The sequence below is a fragment of the Symsagittifera roscoffensis genome, chromosome 5 (assembly GCF_963678635.1).
Source record: "Symsagittifera roscoffensis chromosome 5, txSymRosc1.1, whole genome shotgun sequence".
Taxonomy (NCBI): Eukaryota; Metazoa; Xenacoelomorpha; order Acoela; family Convolutidae; genus Symsagittifera; species Symsagittifera roscoffensis.
The window spans coordinates 44,777,550-44,801,195 of record NC_087066.1 but is presented as its reverse complement, the minus strand read 5'-3'; the positions used below and the strand labels follow the sequence as shown (position 1 = coordinate 44,801,195).

General features: G+C 34.7%; 2 protein-coding genes across 2 annotated transcripts; both read left to right on the top strand.

Moving 5' to 3' along the window:
- Nucleotides 1-8,899: 8,899 nt before the first annotated feature.
- LOC134845844 (glycosyltransferase-like domain-containing protein 1-like) lies at nt 8,900-11,152 on the top strand. The gene has a single exon (XM_063862939.1). The coding sequence runs from the start codon at nt 9,933-9,935 to the stop codon at nt 11,016-11,018; it is 1,086 nt and encodes a 361-aa protein (XP_063719009.1). The 5' UTR covers nt 8,900-9,932; the 3' UTR covers nt 11,019-11,152.
- Nucleotides 11,153-11,191: 39 nt separating this feature from the next.
- LOC134845842 (adipocyte plasma membrane-associated protein-like) lies at nt 11,192-17,802 on the top strand. The gene is made up of 4 exons (XM_063862938.1): nt 11,192-11,444; nt 11,851-12,092; nt 15,698-16,190; nt 17,042-17,802. Exons 1-4 carry the CDS (start codon nt 11,234-11,236, stop codon nt 17,353-17,355), a joined length of 1,260 nt encoding a protein of 419 aa, XP_063719008.1. The 5' UTR covers nt 11,192-11,233; the 3' UTR covers nt 17,356-17,802.
- The last annotated feature ends 5,844 nt before the right edge of the window (nt 17,803-23,646 follow it).

Genomic DNA, 23,646 nt, shown 5'->3' with positions numbered 1-23,646 from the left:
TAGTTTTGATCACAAGCAAGTGGTGTCTGATCGGTAACAAGATTTTTTTCTGTTTATATTAGCGAGCGAAGTGTATTAGTACGAACATTCTTTTTTTCCTAACCAATTCGCAATTAAAAGTGTTCACTAATTTTGGTGGCACTTTTGCTATAATCACGATCTATTCATAGGATCTATTCTCTGCTTTATGTATGGCTAGTGTATGTATTTATTAAGCTTCCGTGGCTCTTACAGCGTGTGACTTTTTATCTGTACGTTCTGGATCTAATCCCAGACGTAAACAAATGTTTACTAATTCGAGGCTTATTCCTACTTTTTCATTGCACTTTCCAGAGCTGCTTTTGTGTAGCAATTCTATCAACTGCATGCTTACGCGATCTAATTTTTTTCAGTGGTAGTAAATATATCAGCTAGTGTTTTGCATAGTAAATATATTTAGCAGAGTTTAAAAAAATCGGCGAAATTCATATAATTTGAATTTAAATAAACCGTTCTTTTTTCACTTGTGTGAGCAGTTGACTTGTAATCATCGGGAACCAGTTTTTTTTGCTTACCCTTCCCGTAAGCATGGGTTTTGCAATTGTGTACTAGACTTTTTTCCAGTAAACAACTTTTTCCACAGGATGATCTCCAATTTCAAGATCTCAACATTTTTTTTTACTTTTTTTTTATCTCAGTTAAAGAAGCTTCGGCCCATATTATTTCGGCTTATTGGCTTCATATCTTGTCGTTTAATGAGAGAAAAATTGTGTGCGTTTGCGTTTTGAGGGGGATGGGGCTTTAACAACTTTTAGTTAGTTTTCAAGTTTTTTTTGGAATCGCGGGTACTACAGATTTTTTGCCGCAAACAAGTTTGTCCACAGGATGATCTCCGATTTCAAGATCTATATTTTCAGCACAATGAAATCTGAACTGCAGCAGTAGTCTCTCTGTTGCAAACTTTCTTTTTTATCGGGTTGATAATTTTCGGCATATTTTATATCAGTTTATTAGCCTCATTTTTTGTCGTTTGATCAGCAAAATTTTTTTTGATTGTATTTAGAGGAATGGGAGGATTAATACTATTTATTAGTTGATAAGTCTTTTTTTTCGGCCTTATGATTTTCCGTTCAGGTATTTTTGGCTTTTTTACATCTTGGAAAGTTTTTTATTCTATTTTTACCTTCTTATTGTCTCGGTGTGAGTTTTTGATATTTCTTTATTACGCTTTGATAGGTTTCGGCATTTCTTTTTTCTCGATTTAGTGACTGTTTTGTACTTTATCACAAGTGGCGCTGAGGTCGGCTTGGGCTCTGTGTAAAATTTTTTTTACAGGCGACAGGTCTGGGTGTCGAGTCCCTGTCGGACCTTGTTCTTCTTCGATGTGTTTTTCTTTTGTGCACTTATTTTCCGACGGCTTCATTTTCAAAGCATGGATTTTTGTTCCTTCAAAGAATCAATATTTTTTATTTAGCAATTTAATTGATAATTGAAAACCGTTCTATAGTTTTTAATTTTGATATGCTTCTTTCTAAGATTGTTATGCTCGTTTAAGAAATTGGGAGTAAAAACTTCGAAATTCAAAATTGTGTGTATCAAAATTTCCTATGACATTTTCATTTTGGCTCAATGGCGTCTATCTTATTTTATAAATCAGCTTGATTGCCGCTCGTTAATTGATTTTGAATGCTCAATTAACGTCAGTGAATGTTGATTTAACGAGAAATAACGTACTTTTTTGAAGATTTTTTTTTTTCGGTTTCGTGATTGTCCTGTCATTTTTTGTCTGCTCATTTTTACTTTTTAATTGTATGCTAGCTAACGTTACCAAATAAGAACATCAAATTTTTGTGTTTGTGAGTGAGAATCTTGATTACGCTTAGCAATTTAAATGAGTTTGTTTTTCAAAATCAGTTTGGAAAGTTGGTAACGCTCAAACTTAATTTTTCGCGGTCATGCTTTTTACTTCTGTTCAAGTTCAAATTAACTTCATTTGCTATAAATTCCGCTCTCCAAATATCAAATTGCGCGAAAAAACGTAAATGAATTAAACTTTCGAAAATGGATTTTAAATTTCAGATTTCCCAGCGGAATAAAAAAGTGCCCAGTGATCCAGTTTTCTCAAATATAGTTATTTGATGAAAAAAATGTCAGTCATAAAATATTTTGATTTTATTAATTTCAAAGCGCGGTTAAATGATCTACTTTTTGTAAGTTTTTGATGCTTTTCTTAAAGTTAGTTGAATTCCAAGAAGTTTTTATAAACGAATGTTTTGATGTTCGATTATAAGGTGATTTTGTATATTGATTTTATTTTGCGTTTTCAATCTCCTCTTCATCAAAAGAAAGCAATGCATGAAGCATCGTCTTTATAAATTTTAACACTTGCAAATCAAGTCGTTTGAAATCAAAGCTTATGTGATTGCAAAAAACTGAAAAAAAAATCTGGTTTTCCTCTTTTTTTTTCAGAAATTATTCCTCCGAGTGGTTGGAGTGAGTTTCAAGTGAGTTTTTATGAATCGTAAGTTTATCATAGGTTGGCTAAAACATTTTAAACTTAGAAATTTGATTTATTTTGCAGTTTTTTTACAACCAATTTTACTTGAGTTCGCCTGAAGACTGACATATTTTTTGTATAGCAAGTGATACGCAAATCAGGTTCTCCTCTGTGCTTCAAATGCCAATTATATGACGGAGAAAATCCTGGTTTGTACAAATAAGACTTGGTGAATAATTTTATGTAAAGACTAAGGTTTTTTTATTGAACAATTATGTACAAAAATGGAGCATTAAATCAAAGTTTTTGAACGAAAAATTGCTGCATTCTTCCGATGTCAATTATTAGTGGTAACTTTTGGATAAAATTTTGATTACATTTTCTGTGATTTTTCAAAAAAGTTCTTCACGTTTTAAAAAACCGACTCGTTGAGTTTGTCAAAAAGTTTTTCTCATACGAGTTGAGATGTTGCTAACTCTGACTTTTCGTAATGTTTTTGCGCTTTCATTTGGTTTTGCATATTTGGCCCAGAAATATTGTGTCGTCTTGGCACGATTGATGTTCTGCGTTCTATTCCCTCCATAATTTCAAGCTTGATGTAAAATTTCAAGCTTGATGTAAAATTTCAAGCTTGGGTCAATTTCAAGCTTGATATGCCTCTGCTCAAATTTTATCGGATTTTCAGATACCAGTTCCTTCAGTTCTTTTTTTAACTATCCATGTTTAGTTTCTTAGGGAAAGTTAATTGCATATTCTGGCCTCTGTCGACCTTAAATCGGTAAAGAATCATGCTCGCAATTTTTTACAGTGGTTGTGCAGATGCAGGATAAATAGTTTATAGTGATGCTTAATTTCTGGTAGATTTTTTTTATCTTTCTTAATTTTTCAAACAAAGGTACCTGATTGGAATATTATGTGCAACTTGCAAAACGTTTCGCTGGCTGTGCTATTTTGCTCTCATATAACGATTTTTCTTAATTATTTCCCGGTGCAGCTACTTGAATGTTTTTTTTTTTATTTCCTCAAGTTAAATAACAACGTTTGGCTGGGTGATAGATCTTCGTGTTTTTGTTGGGTTGATATTAGGGTTAACGGTTATTTCAATAACCGAAGGTGAGAAGGAATTTTTTTGCGGCGTGTCAGGTACCAAAACTAAACGTCGAATTGGGTCCAGTAAATCATAATTGTAAAGCTTTCCGTCGTTATTTGATCTCCAGTGAGAAATATCCAAAAAAGTGTTTTTCTTTTGAACTGACTTTTGCAAAAGGTTCACTGGTGATGTTGGTACATTTAGGTTGTTTTAATTACCCATATAAGTTGAATCTATATCTATCTATCTATCTATCTATCTATCTATCTGTATCTATATCTATCTATCTATACTATATTTAAATGCTAGTGACAGCTATCTCCCACGCTTAAGCATAATAGTTTTGCATGTTTAATGAAAGAATTTTTTCATGTTTAAGCTATATCATATATTGCAATGCTTAAGAAAATTTTTAGTTTAGTTTTCGGCAAGGTCGTTAATTAAGTCGTTAATTAATTTTTTTTCGAGGCCAAATTAAGTCCGTCTGTCTGTATACCTGCTTTTTTTACTTAATTTGATTGTCTGTCTACCCGTCTCCTAATTTTTTAAACTTTCTGCTGTCAAATCTATTATCTATTATATATTTAAATGCAGGCGTCACTATCTCGCCATGTTTAAGCTTTTTCAACGTATTTTTTTTGCACCTTTAACAAAAGTAGTTTGTTAAAGGTGCAAAAAAATATTGCAATGGTTAAGTTTTTTTTCCGATTTTCCCGTTTAAATTCAGTTTTATTTCATCAGGTTTGTAATAAGCAACCAATAGTTGGATGTTGCCAGAGTTTTCCCAGGTTTTGCGATTCTGGCCTCCATATACGAATAACCAAATCCTTGTAGTTTTCGAGATATGACGTTTTTTATGATTTTTTTTTCAAAAAATTTCAAAAATTTAGATTTTAAAAAATTCCAATACGTTTAAGATCTGTCCTGTTGTTGGATTTTGTGAGGGTACTCTCAGGGGTTGCGAATCTTGCCTCTAATTATGGCTGCTCAAATCCTTGTAGTTTTCGAGATATGACGTTTTTTATGATTTTCTCCGAAATTTTCAAAAAAATTAGATGTTAAAAAATTCCAAAACTTTGAAAATCTCAATCCTGTTATTGGAATCTGTGAGGGTACTCTCATGGGGTTGCAAATGTTTCCTCTGAATATGCTTGCTCAAAATCTTGTAGTTTTCGAGATATGACGGTTTTTAGGATTTTCTCAAATTTTTTCAGAGAAATTGGGTATAAATTTCTTTTAAAACTTGAAAATACCATCTCTGTAGTGAGGCTCTTTCAGGGTACTCTCAGGAGTTGTGATTTTTGCCTCCAAATATGACTGCTCAAACCCTTGCAGCTTTCCAGATATGACTTTTTTGTGATTTTTTTTTTAATTTATGAAAATTAAATTAAGTTTCTTTTCAAAGTTTGAAATTCCTAACCTGTAGTTGAGGGCTGTCAGAGTAATCTCAGGAGTTGCAAATTTGGCCTCCAATTAAGAATGCTCAAAATTTTTTTTTAATTTAAGAGATACGATGATTTTTGTGATTTTTTTTTGGAAATTTTCAGAAAACTCAAATTTCAAAATAGTTCACTAAAGTGAAATTCCCAACCCTGTAGTTGTGTGCTGTCAGAGTACTTTCTAAGCTTGCGATTATTGCCATCTAATAAGACTGCTCAATTTTTGGTAGCTTTCGAGATGTGAAATTTTTTCCGGATTTCAAAACAAAATACCTTTTTTTTTAGAAAACTTAACGTGAAGTTTCTCAAAATTTGAATTTCCCAACGTTGTAGTTCGGTACTGTAAGATTACTCTGAGGAGTTGTAAATCTTGCGTCCAAATGCGACTGCTCAATTGCTTTTAGCTTCCCAGATGTGACGTTTCTTAGTTCATTTTAAATTTTTCGAAGAACTTTAATAAAACTTCACAAAGTTTTATGGTTCTTCAAAATTTGTTTAAAAAACTTGAATACAATTTTTGCAAAATTTGTAATTACGAACCCTGTAATTGGGTGCTGTCGAAGCACAGTCAAAGAATGCAGATCTAATTTCCAATATATGCGGTTTATCATGAGTACCGGAGGTGCGTTTTACGCTAGTTGCATTTAGTTTTTTTTTGTGTCACTGTTATTGTGGTTGTGCCGATATAAGTTGAATTCAATTTTTCGGGAGATTATATTGTTGTAAATAATTTGAATTTTTTTGGCCTCTATTTTGATAATCTTAATGGAATGCATACTTGACTTATTCTTCAAGCAAATGGTTCTGTTTAACTACGAGCTCACTAGATTTTGTAATTATTGCGAAGACATTCGTTTTTTCGGTCTTTCGCTTATTCGGTCTGGTTTTTTTTCATGAGACAAATTCCGCTTCTACGAAATTTCTTACCTACTATAGAAGATTTTAATGACCTGAGCTGAAAGTGTAAACGTTTTTTTTTTCATGTGGTATTTATAAAGCTATAGATGCTTGCAAGATGATATTTAGCGCGCGGTATATTTCGTTTTGTCAATTTTTAAGCGGCGAGCTAAGTCGCCTGAGAAATCATTCAAACGACACTCAAATTGTATCACTTAGTCCTTCAGTCTGGGAGTACGTTTTGTAAAAATCTGAAAAAATGGAAGTTTTTTCTGAACAATTTTTTATCTGTTAGATTTTTCCTTTAGTATGATAAGTGAAGTTTCTGCCTTGTGTATAAGTTGTGATGCAGTAAAAGAAATAATCTGCATAAATTTATACTTAATAACCACCTATCTAAACTGGTGAATTTGTGATTTTCTGCTCACGAAGCTGAAAGAAACCAGTAAGACAATATCAACGAAGAATCGATCTTGGATAATTATTTTTTGTTCCGACCACCCCTTTAAAGGAGTTTGGTGGAGCTATTGCGTAGTGTGCACTTTTTCCTTCAGTTTTGAATACCTCAAAGATTGCTAGTAGGAGGGTTCAAATGTGGTATCATAATAAAGCCTTTTCAGTTGCAATTTGATTTCTAAAAGGTCAATGTTTTCTGTCCTGAGAAAAATTCGTCTGCAATTTACAGTTTTTCGGAGTGAATTCATTTGGAGACTGTGCTATGAAGTCTTTTCCCATTCGACTTCAGCATTATTTTAGCGTTTCTTAATATTATTTAGCTCTCATTCTTGGGTTTTTTATAACCTATTTCATTCGCATTTTAACAAAAAAAACAACAGTTTTATAAGTAAGTAATTAACTGTTTTCCATTTATCATAGCCTAAAACTAGTGTACCAGTAGTACAGCAAGCGTATACCCATTCTAAATTAGCGACATATTTTGACCAAAAGTTAAATAGTATCAATTATTTCGATTGTTGTTTTGGTTTTTTGAAAGCCTGAGCTTCAAATTTAGTTCCAAGTTCCACTACATTTTTTCTACGTTATTTTGGCTGTCAATACTTCTCTTTCTTGTAGTTGTTTATCCTTATTCGTTCACTTTTGTAGAAAATAGGATACCTGGAAAAAAAGTGATGCGTTTTTCTTGATTTTTCGAATTCTTACACCTACACCTAAAGTTTTTTAGTCGGAGCATTCTATGCTATATGCACACCAAACGCCTATCTATTCTTATGTGACTTGAAATTACCTGAAGAACAACTTTTCCCCGTTTTTACTTGCAAGAGGAATTGTATTGCAACCGGTAACTAGACTTTTTCTTTTCTACCGTTCAAAACTTCGTTTACAGGACTCATCTCTTGGAGACCTCAGATTCTCAAGTCTGTTTACACTAGCTAGCTTGAGAGTGTATTCGCACGATTCTTGTTATTTCAATCTAACTTGCAGATAAAATGTTCATTAAAAGTGTTCGCTTTTTTGGTTGCAATTTTGCAATGATTACGATCTGTAGCATTGGAAATTTCATTATTTGAGGCTAGTGTTAGTGATTCATTGAGCGTTCGTGGCTGGGACTTAGTGCGTGAGACTCATAATCTTTAGTTCAAGAGACTCATAATCTCTAGGTTGCAGATTGAATCCGACACTGAGCCGAGTTTTTATTGATTTGAGGCTTGTTTTTACTTTTACTTATTTCTTTTTCTAGATCTGCTTTTTGTGTTCTGGCTAGTGTTTGCGAAGTGGAGCTTTTTTTGTGGGTTTTTTTTTTCATCAATTTTGTTTCAATGATGTTTTTAACGCTAGCATTTGTCATAGTTTAGTTAGTATATTATCTTCAAAATGAACTTCATCTGGGACAAATTTAAAACGTTCAGTAGATCTAGTTTTTTGTCGACTAGCTGTCATGTTATATTTGAACGTCAATGAGCAACATGAAGAAACTTATCTAGGTCGTGCGGTGTTTTTCTTTCGTTTTGTTTACAGAAACACAGGCTTAAAGGTTGATCCGGCATAAGCTTGCTTTTTGTGGCTTCAGTTTCATTTGCTTAAATAGAACTGCATTTCAGCTGTCCAATAACACAAGTTCAATTGGCGTGAAAAAACGTGAACGAAGTTTAGTTTTAAAATGGATTTAAAGTTTTAGAGGTTCAAGAGGAATACAAAATCTTTTAAAAAAAGTGACGGTTACACAACTTTCCGAAAATTTGATGAGCTTAAGTTAATAGGTTTTCTGTTTTGAAAGTCGTTAATTTTTTTTTGCCTTCATTCTATTCGTCGAATTTTTTAACTGTCTGTTGGCTATATTTGTAATTTATCGGAAGTTGTACCAAGCTCCGCTTCAGCTATTTGGCTTAAAAGTATTTTCGTTTACCACCTTCAATTCGTTTTGAACAGCCTTTTTAAATTGACTTAGGGTAAAGTATTGCCGATGCTTGGAACTGATTTTCAAAGAATAGATAATTGTAAAGTTTTTGAATATAAATGAGTGTTCCCACATAGCGTTTATCTCAGGGGCGGATGCCCCCCTCAGGGATTCGACCCAATGCCGACCCAAAGGGTCCCCCTTTTGTACTATTTTGAGATATCCATTTTTGGTGATGGACCCTAAAATTTTTCTAAAGGCGCCTTTGGCGCCAGTAAATATTAATTTTGAGGGGGGAGCGCGCGCCGAAAAAACGCAATTTTTTGGTCAAAATTTTTTCTAAAAAGTGCCTAAAAACGCCGTTTTTGGCCTGCATTTTCAAAATTTTGCCTCCGGCGCAGAAATTTTATCCAAAATAAGGACAAAATAGTGCTTTGGGAGAGCTCGGAAAATCTATTTAGTTGACCTAAAAAAAGGTCGACAAAATTTTTTTAAAATCCGCCCCCCCCTCGAGAAAATCCTAGATCCGCCCCTGGTTTATTTTCTTGGGAATAAAGTCATTTAAATTTGAATCGCGAATTATATGAAACTCTACTTTGTCTGGCTTTCTTTGATATCAGTTTTTTTATGTTTTCAGAAATGGAAATTTTCAATCCAAAAAAGATCGAAAATCCTCCTTTAGCTGATTCTGACAAGTTTGATTTTACCGATCCCAATACTAGAAATCCATTTCGAAATAGTAGCAAACCAGTGAGTGCTTCTGAAAAAGCGGAAGCCTCTAAGCACACGGAAAAGTTAGCTTTGAAGCATGTCAAACCTGAGAAAAAAGCAAGTCAAAATTCATGGTGGAAGTTCTGGTCGAGTGAAGAAAAAGAACCGAAACCAGTTGAGATTAAAGTAGATCCTGTTTCGAAGTCAGTTGGAAATCAGCGTGACAGTGTCAAATTAGTCAAAAAAACTGTCAACCCCGAAAAGAGTTCAGCTAACAGAAAGCAAATGTCTTCATGGTGGAAATTTTGGGCCAGCGAAAACACTGAACAGAATTCGAATAGCACTAAAATAGATGAAACTATGAAAACACAGGTTGCAGTCAGTGATGTTCACTCGTCTAACGTCGATGCTTCGAAGCCAGTGAAGTCAACTCATTTGACCTTGGACGACGTTCCTGATGATGAAATTAGTAATATGGTTATGACAGGAGTAACTTCAACTGCTGCAACTTTTATCCCGTTTTCGTTCCTAATGTACAAATATATTAAGCACCAGCGGGGTAAATTCAATGTAAAAGTTAAGGGAATGAACAATTTCATGCTGTCTTTTACCTTGTTTGCGCCTTTGATGTTCGGAGCTATGACTGTGTCGACTGCGTATGTTTTGCACAAGTATGAGTTCGAGAAAAAGAGTACAACTATGGGAAGATTTATGAGGCAGAATAAGTACTATGATGATTATATTGGTATTTTGATTTGGCCATTGGAGATCCCAAAACGACATGCTGAAGGAGAGTGAGTTTTACTTTTGATCTGAAGTCATACAAGGAATTTATTGTTTTTATTAGCATTTTGAACTAGCTTTCTCCCTATAAAAGATGAATTGCAAATTGATTTTTTAAAAAATGAAATCATTTACAATAACAAAAGGATCATAAATTTCAGAGTTTGATTTTTGTATTTCATGGATGATTCCACTGAATCTTCGCTTCTAGTTTTGGAAGCATTTTTTGGAGGCTCTCACAAACATTTGCTGGATTTGACTCTCCCCATACTACCAGAAAAGTCTTATTATCTGTTGACATTGCCTGCAACTAAATGGCATTGGCGATCCAGATGCAGTGCTTTGTATTTTTCTCAGCGGATTCCGAGAAATCGTAAATTCAAGAAACTTTTTCTAACGTCTTGTACTAACCTGGCTGAGTTAATCGGGTTAAGAACTGACTTAGCTTCATGTGAAAAGATTCTATATTTCCACGAAAATCAACTTGTGTATCCTAGAAAAGCTGAAAAGGACCGAGACTATCAGCATTGTCACAACGAAATAGTTTCGGCATTAGCTGCTGATAAACTAATTTTCAACTCTATGTATAATCAATCAACATTTCTGAACAATTGTGAGCAAATTCTGAACAAAGTTCCGAACACTGAATTTCAACCAATCAGGTTACAAATCGAATCAAAGTGCCGCGTATTGCCTGTTCCTATTGATTTTGATAAGATTCCAAAACTGTCGAAAAAGATGAACGATGACAAAGATGCTCTTCATATAGTCTGGCCGCATCGATGGGAGCATGATAAAAACCCTGATCTGTTTAGAGATATTATTTTAGAATTGGATGGTAAAAATTGCGATTTTAGGCTATCAGTTTTGGGAGAGAAAACACTGACAGTACCTGAATCGATCTCTGAGATTTGTTCCAAAATTGGTCATAAGTTACTTCACGCTGGGTTCTTAGAATCAAAGGAAGAATATTTTCAAACACTCGCAGAAAGTGATATAGTTTTGTCCACATCAATTCATGAGTTTCAGGGTCTAGCAGTTATGGAAGCTATTTTGATGGGCTGCTTTCCTCTTTGTCCGAACCGTTTAGTATATCCCGAGTATTTACCCGAGAAATGTCTCTACAGTACAACAGCCCAAGCTGTAAAATTTCTCACAAATGCATGTAGAAGTGCCAATTCTTTTAGGAAGCGAAGCTTCAACATTGATCTAAGTCATTATAGTTTGAAAAAATTATCAAAGGAGTATGTTCAATTATTAGAATAAACGGATTATAGTTTATTTTGGACTTTTATTAGAAAAAGACGAGGTGATGCTCAGAGTATTCTGAAATGTTGCAATGAAAATTATTCGTGTCTCTTTCTTTTACGACCTATGATATAAGCTTTGATATAAGTTTTTAGTGGTTTTTCTTCAATATTTTGGTGGCGAGCGAGGATGGTGAAATTAAAACTCGAGTGAAGTATTGACTTTCAGTTGAAATGCGTCGCGGGACGCCTCGCAAACACATTGTATCTGCCAGGATCAAACCCCCGTACGAGAGCAAGGGGTTCTCTCATCACCTGTGGCGCGCAATCAAACGCACATTCCTCAATGTAATCATAGTCATTATTCTCTTCGCTCTGCTTTTCTTCACAGATGGCTTTTGGATGTGCACTTCGCCCATCACTTTGACCCCTATTGATTTGTCAGGCCAGTGATGAGCATTCAAATCACTCACTTTACATTTGTATTTTCGTATTTAATAGGCGAAGTGATAATATTTCAATTTTGTTTTGTAATTTTCAGATTTACTTTTTTTTGCGTTTGCCTTGAAATGCCCATAAAGTTCAACATTTATAGCGATTGATTGGTGGGTATTATTTAATGTGAATTGTCAAAATTAAGTCGAAAAGCAATTAAAGTTAAGTATTCTCTGTTTTACGTGGGGAAAAATATACTTACGAAGTAGTCTTTATTACCTTTTTTGTCTGCTTCCGAGTTTCTCATATAAGTGAACATTTTTACACCGACTAAGTTTTTTAAAGTCACGCTTTCAAAAATCAACAATGAGAATAAATTTAGACAGTTTGTCTTTAAAATGCTCATCGCTCTCTAGGCGTGAAAAAAGTGACTAAAGAGAAAGAAATCCCGAATTTGATGGACCCGAGCACGAGAGAGAACTCCGAACTGATGTTTGTTGACCATCTGTACGAGAATGTTGTCAGTGGGCCTGAGAGTTTCGTGTTCTACGGTAACTCAATAATCACTACTTGTGCGGATGGCAAAGTGATGATGTTGAAGCCGAACAATGAGTCATCAGATCTATACAGCAGATGTGATAAACCAGACACTGAAAAGGTGGGTGTGCTTAGTTAAATTTGTCCTTGTATGCTTAAGTTTTAATTAACCAAGTGAATTTATGCTTCTTTTGCCGACTGCTGAAAGTGAGAGGAACTTTGCTTTCGGGTGTGTAAGTTTCATTTTGCTTTCAGCGCAATGGCATCTAGCCATGTATTATCGGCTTAGTTACTGCTGGATAAATTTTCTGAATGCATATTTAACAGGCAAATTATGCTTCCCGATGTGTTTTAATGGCTTGTTTCTCTTTTTTGGTGATTCTATGTTTATGTGGCGCTTAATGATATGTTTGTGTGACCTCGCAAGTGGTGCGAAATTCTGTCTCGCCTGTGTAAAATAAAATTGCAATTATTTTTTCATCATCATCATCATCATCACATATGTTATTTCGACACCAATTTCTTGAATTCAAAGGTGTTTGAGTTTAATTAAAAACCAGTTTTGTCGTATAAATAATCAGTCGCTCCGCTAAAGATGAGTTCGTTTCTGTCGATAGCCGTACCCACTCTAAAATGAGCTGGGATTTAAACAGAAAATGTTCTTTGAAGATGGTTAAAAATCGGACCCGCTCTAAAATGAGCTGGGCGTTTCATCGTCGTCGCCTTCTTTGCCTTCGTTTCACAGCCATTGGATTTTCTATGCTTCTGAAGGCGTCATAAAAGTCCTTAGCAAGTTCGCGCACGCCATTTGCTGTGGGGTGAAGTCCATCTGCGCAAACATGCCTCCGATAGCTGAACTTTACACTTTTAAAGAGCGGGATTTTATACCATGCCGTTAGATTTCTGTAGCATTTATTCACTCTCCTGATAAGAGAGCGTTCACCTTCCCGGCTAATAAGTGACATGACGCCAACTTCGAAATTGCAGTCAAGGAGTCTAAAAATAGCACTCTCCTCCCTTCAGTCCACTTCAGTCGCTCCCAATGACTGGCGCCCTGAACGGCCAAACAGGTTGTTTGTTCCTCCCATTATGAGCACTGTTTGTACATCCAAGTTTTTCATATCCTTGAGAACCTGATCGCTACAAAGGGTTGAGAGAGTTCCACCAGGGCACGAAACTGTCACGGAATCTGGCAGAAAAATCCCATAAACTAGCGATGATCCCAAAACAGCATATGTCACTCTCTTGATCTTATCAGAGCTCAATATTATCCGTCTTTTGGGGAGAAACCTGGTTTCAACATGAACATTTCTTAGACGCAAGGTTTCGTTAAGCTTATGAATTCCAACCTTTCTAGTTTCAGTCATTTTAGCAACCTTTAACTGAAACAAGTCTCATAGTAATACTGGTTAAACAAATACGTTTTCAACTGTTTACGAAATTCAGTTTCATTTGGTAGTTTAAGGTTACATGGTAAACTATTCCAATGGTGTGCGGCAGCAAATCTAAACGTCCTTTTTCCATAGTTCGTGTTAACCAGTGGTTTCTTAATGACCATGGTCCTTTCACTGAAACGGGAGGAACTTTTTTGTAGTGAAAAATATTTACTCAGATAAGACGGAACGATTTGAGGATTGAAAATGCATTTGTGTACGATTGTCAAGACTTTAAAAATCACTCGAGATTTTATGGGCAACCAATGTAGATCATGTAGATAAGGAGTAATACTCGTTGACTTCTTCAAACAGAAAACAAATCTGCAGGCACTATTTTGGACTTTTTGCAACTTGTAGAGCAGATAATTTGGTAAGCTCGAGTACAAGCTATTGCAGTAGTCTAATCGACTTAAGACTAGCTTTCTTGCCAACATATTTCTATTTTCAAAATCAAGGTAGAAACGTATGCTGTATAGTTTCCGGAGACTGTGGTAACTGGCGCCACACACGGAATCGATCTGTTTTTTTTCATTGACAAGGATCGGTCAATGAGGCAATCTAAAGACTTCACAGAGTTTTCTGTTGATTTCATCAGCTTAACCGTTGAATTTCCAATGAGTATTGAGCCGTTTGTTAGACCTTTTGACTTACTAGTGGCTAAGGTTAATTACTTGGCTTTTTGATTCGTTTAACATAAGCCCCATGGACGAAAACCAGTTCAAAATAATAACCAGAGATCTTTCTATTTCTGCTAATTCACTCTCATTTTTAATTTCACAGTATAAAGTAGTATCATCGGCATACACTTGGTATGAAAATTTAGTTGAGCCAATAATATCGTTCAATGGTGTCAGGTAGATTGAGAACAGGAGGGGTCCCAGAAGAGAACCTTGAGGCACTCCAAATTCGAGTTCTTGAGAATTCGATAAAACATCATTGATAGCAACAATTTGAGTCCGATTCTCTAGATAGGAAAGAATTAGATCCACTGCATCATTCGTCATTCCAATCCGATTTTTCATGATCTTTCTCAATGTTTTATGATCAATGGTATCAAATGCAGCTGAAAGGTCATTTTTAACTTTTTAATTGCAATGGTTAAACTGGGTTATAGCAATATATACATTGTTTAATTGGCGTTTCACTTGACACATGTTTAAGAAGTTCCTATGTTGACATATTTAAGCTTTTTGAACGTATTTTTTTCATCTTTAACGAAAGAAATTTTGCTGGTTTAAGCTATATCGTATATTGTTATGCTTAAGAAGTTTTATTTGGCACATATCTAAGAAGTTGCTATGTTGGTCTGTTAACAGGCCAAAACAATGCAAGGGTTGAAATAATTACTCCAGACAACTTTTAAAAATCTGCTATTGGAGCGCGAATGCTTTAACTCTTCATCTTTCCTATATTCGCAACGTAATACTTTTGTTTCACAACTTAACTAAATATTAAGTTCTCAACCCAATAGTGGGGTGCTGTCAGGGTACACTAAGGGGATGCATATGTGGCGTCGAAGCATGACTAATCAAATTCTTTTGGTTTTCGAGAAATGGAGTTTTTTATGATTTTTTTTTCGAAAAGTTAGATGGGAAAAAATTAGCCGAACATGAATTTCTCAACCCCATTTTGGGTGCTAACAGGATACATTCAGGGGTTGCAAGTCTGGCGTCCAAATATAACTGCTCAAATTTTTTTTTGGTTTTCGTGATTTGCCGTTTTTCAATTTTTTTTTCAAAGTTTTTAGACATAAAAAAATAACGGAACTTGAAAATCTCAACCCTTGCTAGTCTTTTTTGATCCGAATTGGGATTTTTTCCCCTGATGGCTACTTTGTCTAAAGCTAAACTTAAATTTTGTCCTCATTGAACGCCTCTCTACTGCTTTCTCATGGGCCATGGTATCGATCTTCATTGAGGTGTACTTAATATTTCCACCAATTTGCTTTGCATAGTTAATCTTCGGCAAATTTCAATTAGCTGAAGTTGTTAGTTTTCCGATTTAAGGCGACTAGTTTTTCGGCTTATTTGCCGCGTCTTGCAGTTAGCGTATGGAACTTTTTCATTTTTTAGTTTTTTCCTGATGCATAGAGTTCTTGAAATTATCTCGGAATCTAGTTTCATTTTCATTTATAACCACAGTTAATAAAAATGTACTTTTCAAGCACAATTGCGAGGGCAATTGTCTTGTAATTGGGGAACCAGATATTTTTCCATTCAACAGTTTTTCCTGCAAATATCAACAATTTTTCCTACAAAACTAATTAAATCGTATTTCGATTTCTGTGTAGGTGTGTGGTCGTCCTCTGGGCATCGAACTAGTTGACAATCGGACTCTTTTCTTTGTTGACTCATATCACGGCCTCTTCTCTCTAGACCTGGAAACACAGAAACAGACACGCCTTTTTCCCAAACCAGAAGACTCCGATTTCGACATACTCAATTCTACTTACAGATTCCTCAACAGTCTTCAAGTTGATGATCAATCTATTTATTTCACGCTTTCAAGTGACCACAACAACAGGGAAGATTTCGTGAATGCGTTCATGGAACCAGACTGCACTGGGCGAATCATTAAGCTGGATAGGAAAAGTCTAGAACATTCGACAGTTTTATCCAATTTGTGTTTTCCAAATGGATTGAGTACGGATACTGGGGATGAAAATTACCTGATTGTGAGCGAGTTATCTTACGCAAGGGTTCTACGTGTGAATAAACACAGTGGAGAGTATACAGTGTTTGCAGACGGACTACCAGGGTTCCCCGACAACATCAGAACAGACGGTATTTTGTATATTATAATACCAAATTGTTACTAGCAATATCTTTTTCGGAAACGTGTCTCAACGAAAAAAAAATAAAACTACTCATTTAGACATCGGAATATAATCGGAATCAGTGCGCTAAAAGTTTTTAAAATATCTCAAAGCATCGTTTTTTAACCAAATAAATAGCTCAAGTTCGCCGATATTGCCAACAAGTTAGTATTTAATAAATATTAAGCTTCTTTTTGAAACGAGTGCCTTTAGATTTTTGTCTCAATTCCTTTTTTCATGTTTCTGACTTTCTTTTCTCTGAGCAATCGTTTTAACGAGTGCTGAATTTCAGATTGCCTTTTAAAAGACGTTTACTGCTAGCACGATAAATGAAGTTTTTTAAGAAAAATCTAATTATGATTGCTCACACAAGCAAATATAGACAAGTTGGCTCTATAGTTGAATAGAAAATCGTAATTCATGCGTATTAACATCACATACGTGCAGAGTTGCTTATGAAAAATAAAACAGCATATATTGAAATTCACAGCAAATTGAGTGCTCACAGGGGCGTGCGCACGCATTTTTGAATGGGTCGCGGCACTTTTTGAACAATTTGGCCGACCTTTCTAGAAAAAAATGCCAATGTTGAGCACGTTTGGAAGATTTTCACAAAACTGCGTTTTTTTTTGACGACCGTTCTCCTCCTTAAATTTTTATATACTCATTGTCAACAGAATCGTTAAAATATTTGTAGGAATGGTCAGCTACAAGTGACTCACGTATGATAGTACGAAAGGGAGGTGGTCCTTAGGAAACATTGACAACCAGATTTTAGGTGGGGGCTGGGCACGCTGTTGAGTGGTGATGTCTGTTTAGGTAAAGGATATTGGGTTGGCTTCTCAGGAGTTCGCTTCTCTGCCTTCGCAAACCTGATCTACGAGCGGGCTTTCATCCGAGTAGTGACAAAATACCTGAACACGATGCACATCTTGAACCCTGTGAACATGGTTCCGCCTTACGGACTTGTGGGATATATTGACCAGAAAGGGACCCTGACTAAACTCCTGCACGACCCATCGGGACAGGGAGCCCAGAAGATTAGTGAAGCGGCACCGCACGGAGGGTACTTGTACATTGGATCCTATCATCCCAAATTTAAATGGGTCTCAAGATACAAACTAAAAAACTGACCCGAAAATCAATTTGTTTGTCTTGAATTGGAAAAAGCCCTGTTCACTTCGCTCTATCTGTACTTCTAGCAACTATGCGTTTCTTGAAGAATGGTCTCTTTTGTTTAAACTTGTGTGAAAATTGTGACACTAAAAATCAGCTTCTTCTATTGAATTTGAAAAAGCATCGACAAATGATCAAACATGTCAACTAGTTGTGAAATTTTTCAACACACCTATCTCCGTAGCTATTTGATTTTTATTCAAGTTCTACTGTAGTGCTGATGAGTTTATCCCTCGCTGCAAATAACGAGTTATGATAAGCTTCTCTTTTCTAAAGTAGACTCTGGATTTTTGATACTTACTGCTTTGTTATAGTACTTTTTCTCATTTCAATTGATGGTCAATAGGTAATTTCTATTTACACGAATGATTAATTACCAAGTGAAATTCATATTTGCAACGTTGTTTTAATTTCACTTACTATCCACAATTTTTTGCTCCAGAAAGTCCACCAATTTTGAATTACGCAAAGTCATGTTCAATGCAAGGATAATAGTTGATGCCAAGTACTGGGTTTTTCATAAATTTCTCAGATAAATGTCAAATTTCTCAAGAACTGTTTGAGACTGAAAGTTGAACCAGCCGTAGAAATATATAGAAAGTTTGCGTATGCAGATCTTCTTTGCGTCTAGTTACGTATTATTAACAAAGTTTCAAACCTCTGTTCAATTTTTAGCGGTTTATGAGCGGATTCTATAGCTGTTTACGCGTTAATAGCTCGAAATATGTCGCGTGTAATTTGTCCCAAATTAACAATTTTCAAACCCCGATAAATTTTCAAAAAAAAAGATCACAGGTTAAATATCTTTTTGAAGTTAAGCTCAGGAATTCAAAAATGTTTAGTTAAAAAGTAATTGGTCGGGAAAAACCACCCGAGCTCAAGTATTCCGTCTTTTTCTTTGAAAGTCAGAGCAATAAATACAAATTTTTTTTCCATACTTACTCTTGCGATAAGGAAGGGTATTGAAATCGGGTACCTGATTTTTCGTGAAGAATTTTGTTCAAATGGTCTCACAGCTGTTCAAGAGCTATTGAAAATATACTGAGTCTACAGCTGAAGAAATTTTTAGATATAATTTTTTGGCTGTGCTGCTTTCGACTCAATTTGTGAAGGCTTACTTGCCGGGTGTTTCGTTCGGTAACTTATTGCTAGGTTTTTTAAATCGCTTTTTTCTTCATAGTCAAGTGTTGAAGTGTAGTTAATGGTTTCTTGGCTTTTATAAACGCCAAATTTTTTGTGAAAAAATTGTATATTTTTTCTGCAAGAACTTTTTTTGCATTAAATTTTCAGTTTTTTCGGATGCAAGGTTTCTGATTTACTTTTTGCTTTACACTTGCGTGGAATTTTGCTGGTTTTCATCTGTTTAGTTTGTTTTAGGTTAGAGAAATTTTATTTGAAGGCGGTTTCATTTGATGGCATAACGTATTGTTTTCATGTCCAAATTTTTTTCGAAGTCATAATTTTCCATAAAGTTTTTTTCCGCATTTTTGATTTGACTGTTTTGCATAGGAAAGAGTACGGCGAGGATCGCACGAGATCCAGGAGTTTGGTTCTTCATGGCTGAAATGTTTGAAAACAGAATAATTTTAAAAGTTTTTTTGCAGCATTTGTTTGAAACTTTAGCATTTTTTAAAAATTTTGTTTCATTTTGTATTCTTTCAATTTGATCTACTTTATAGCTGTTCCCGCTACGTCATAGCTATTCCCCGTGGTTAAGAATATGCGAATTTTGTACCTGGTAAAGAATTCGCGTATTCTTAACCGCATTGTAAATTACTAAATTCGTATTGTTGAATTACTTTATTAAAGGGGTGGCAATTCGTTAATAGATAATGAACAACGGGTAATAGCTAGTGAGATCCGATTTTTTTGCTCACGTTTTTTTCAACATAATTTATTCAAGGCATTTTACAGCCAAAATGGCCCATTTTAGTGTTGTTTTGTTTCAATTTTCTTCTTTGATCTCAAAATAAACGTCCATAAATTTACTCTAGCTGTTAGAAAGGTGCTGCAGAAGTCGTGGGTCGGCCCTTTTTGTTTCTGCTGGTTATACCACAATTTGTCAAACGAAGCGACTACTAGTTGACGTTGTTATAGGTGTAGTCAACTTCAAGAAGTCCTAGGGTCGAGGCTGAGTCTTCAGCAGACCGAATTTTTGGTAGACTCTTATTACGAGGCCAAACTGCGCATTGGATAGGTGCACAATTTGGGGTGTTCAGGTCTCTGGAACCCAGAGACAAGTCTTCAAACACGTTAAAATTGTGTCGGAACGATCAAAGAAAAAAGAACAAAAGTAGAACAAAAAGCGTCTTTGTTGCGGAATCCGCTTACAATTCACAAAATACTCAGTTTCGCCTCGTATTGCAAACTTACTACCAACTCAAAACACTACCTTTCAATCAAATATGTTTTTGATAATTACAGAAGTCATGTTCCTCAGCGCTTGAGTTCGGTATTAGTGATAAACAGCATGTGAGTCAGTGTTTGCCGCTAATCTATTTTGGTTAAAATTCGTAAGAGTGTCCCAGGTAGCTGCCACGGTACCTACAAAGTACACTACCTCAATTTTTTTCACACTGGCGAACCTTAGTGAGCGTAGTTAAGTAGTACGGCTATTCGTTTTTCTAACCCACGTCGCAAATAGTGGTGACATTTTTGGGGCACCTTTACAGCTTTTTGATAGCATGTGCTTTGACATTCGAATATTAATAAGTTAACACAGTTAATGCATTTTTAACTCATCAACTGAACCGAAAAAAGCTATTTGCTTCGAACACCATGATAGCCAAAAACTCGATTTCAGAAATTTTCTAAATCAATATCTCAATATATCTCGCAATTTTTGAAATGGATAATTTATACAGAATGTGGTTTTATGATTTCCCATTTATTACATGCAAAGTTAGTGTGCATGCTTTCAGTTTGTTATTTTCCCAATTAATACTTCCAAATTTGTGTTTATTTATATTTGATGCCACTTTGCTGCATCGCATTGGCAATTTATGAGCATATATAGCTGCTTTATTTGAGAATAGTATTTGTCGATTGTTAAGCGTTTGTGGCCGAGAGGGCAGCGCGTGAGACTCTGAATCTCAAGTCGCAGGCTCTAATCCGATGCGTAGCAAAATTTTACAAATTCGTGGCTTTATTCTTTTTTTATTACACTTTATAAAGCTGCTTTTTTGTCGTGTTATCCCTTGTGTTTACGAACCGGTGCTTCGTCTATGTGTCAATTGATTGTTTCGGTGCCACGTAAAAATCAAATAAAATCACTCGTAAGTCATGCAGAATAATAAGTCTGAAAAAGTGACTGGAAAACGAGAGCTGCTTCTATTTGCTCATTTCTAGTCTCATCTGGGAACGATATCTCAAAATTGTACTTTGAATTGTTTCGTTTTGATCGTTTAGTTTTTTTCCGATAAATCATGACACAATTGTCTGAGCTGGAGCAAATCCATCCTACATTATGAATACTAATTTTCAACTGAAATTTTCACCATATCACAATGAAGATATTTACTCTTTATTAAGTTCAAATGTCAAAATTTATCAACTCCGTTTATTTTTTTCAATGATTTGATTATTTCAAAGAAGTCGATTTGTACAGTTTTTTGATAAATTTATGTGCACTTTGGAAAGTTTCTTAATGTTGATCAACGCCTAATTGTGAAATAATTGGGTGCGATGAATTGCACTAGTTGAGCAAATTTACCGCAAATTTAGGTTTTTACTTTTTAAATTGCATAACTTCAAGGACCGTTTGGACAATATTAACATAAATTTTTTTGAAGAGTTTAAAATCGACAGACTGCAAGTGATATAAATCTCCCTCTCTAATAGTCACATTTTTCAATTGAAGCACGTACCAATTTTTTCTGGGTCTTAACATGTCAGTTTACATATCTTTACTAAGTTTTTTGTAGGAGCAACTTTTTTTTCACCTTGCATTGCGGAAAAGTTGAAAACTTTGAGCTGTTCAATGTGACATCTGTCCTTCTCTCGGCTTTGTTTTTAAGTTTTTCACTGTTATAAAAAACTTACAGATAGTGCAAACTGGCTTTTTTGAACAAGGAATAAACCGATAAATTCCGCAAATTTAATTTTCGAGGCAGTTTTAGACACCCACAATGGGGAATGAACTCTAACCAAATCTGAAAGATCCGACTGCTTTTTGACTTTTTTTAAAACAAAAAAAAACGTATATTTTTCCAGCTACAGATAAGAAGATAGAAGATAAGCAAAACCTATATACTGCAACGTAAAACTTTGCGAACAACTCCAGACAGGCACTAATTTTGAGTAGTAATAAGAGTTTTTGTTTGTCTGTTATGAAAAACATCGGAAATTCGAACAAGACTCACAAATTTGAAAAAAAAAACACGCGACTTTAACTTTTTAACTACTTTTGCTTGATTGTTCTAGGAAGATGATGTATAATTGTTTCTAAGTTTTAATTTAGATTCTCAAATATGGCAATGAAACATACAGCACACATGTGTTTTTTCAAGTATTAAGTGCTAAAATTTGAGTCTTGTAAGGAATCGCCGGAAAGATTTTTAGAGCAGAACACATTATTGGACAAACATTAACGCAAATTAAATTTTTGTTTTTATTCTCTGAAAATACTAATTTTAACGACAATTTTGGACCGTTTTATCTTAGATTTTCAATAGATTTTTTTATATTGATCTCGAGTTAGTGATTACAGCTACCCTCTAAAAAGCTATTTTTGATTTCCAGAACATTCTCTAGTTCAATGTAAAAGTTCTGTTGAAAATTTAAGAGAATGTTGTCCCAAATTGTCTCTAAAATAGTCTTTTCAAAATAAAAGCATGATTTTGCGCTTGTTTCTGGCCACTAATGTATTTTTTTCTCAAAATTTCCATTAATTTTCTACAAGACTTAAATTATTGCATTTAGTACTTGATAAAAGATGTGTGCTGTTTGTTTCCGTGGCATTTGTAGTAGATAAAGTAAATAAGCAACAGCTAATAATTGCCTCAAGAAATTTAGTGATTAAATCAGGACACGCAGTGTCGAGTTGTGAACAAATTTTGTGATGCAATTTAAGTTGTTGCTTATCTGGTATGAAAGAAATGTGAAAAAAAACGAACAAAACACACTCATTGCGCAATTTTTTCTCTTTTGCTTTGGCTGATTGCTCTAGAAAGACATTGCAGTAAAGATTCAAATATTGCACTAGTGTCTTAAGAAATGATCTAGTTTTTTTTCAATTATGGCACCGAAACATACTAAACACATATTTTATTTGAAAAACTACGCTAGGGGACAAAAGTAAGTGCAAACTTAGGTTTTTATTCTCTGAAATGCTTGTTTCAATGTCTAACATGGACAACATTTAATTCGGTTTTCATCAATTTTTTTTACATAGACCAAAGCAAACCATCAGAGCTTCCATCTATGAGTCTCTGATTATTTGGTTTCAAAGACTTGAAATTCGAATGTAATCCCAGTCTGAAAAGGCCAGTTTTCCTCATCTGCACTAAGTTAAGCATCGTAGTCAACTTTTTCGAATGAGTGGAATATAAAACTCGTTCAAGCTACGTGAAAATAATCAAGGTGAAAACTGTACTAAAATCGGCTGCTACTTAATTTTTCACGCGGATTGAATAATCACGCGGAGAAACGACAGTTGAGTAAACCGGCCTTTTAGACCCGGATTACATTGGTAAGTGTTTGAAACCAACTTTTAAGGGTTCATAGATGAGATGACTATTTTGATGATTTTCTCTTGATCTATGTAAAAATTTTGCTGAAAGTTTTGACATTAAAAACAACTTGAGTTAAAACAACTAGTGTAAAATCTTGAGTTTGCGTTTAATTTTTTTCATTTATATAAGGCAGTATTTAGAAACAATGATGCAATTTCTTTCCTAGAACAATCAAGCAAAACAAATTTAAAAGTAAAAGTTCCGTGTTGATTTTCAAATGTTTGTCTTGTTCGAATTTTTCTTATGTTTTATTTCATAACAGAGAAGCAACATCTTATATTGCATCTCGAAGTGTGTGCGTGTCTCCAGTTATCCATAAATTTCTCGATGCAGTTTATAGCTTTTGCTTATCTGCTACATAATGGCTGCAGCTGAGAAAATATATAAAACCTTATAAATAAAACCTATAAAATTTATGTTTTATTTCATACCAGAGAAGCAACATCTTATATTGCATCTCGAAGTGTGTGCGTGTCTCCAGTTTTCCATAAATTTCTCGATGCAGTTTATAGCTTT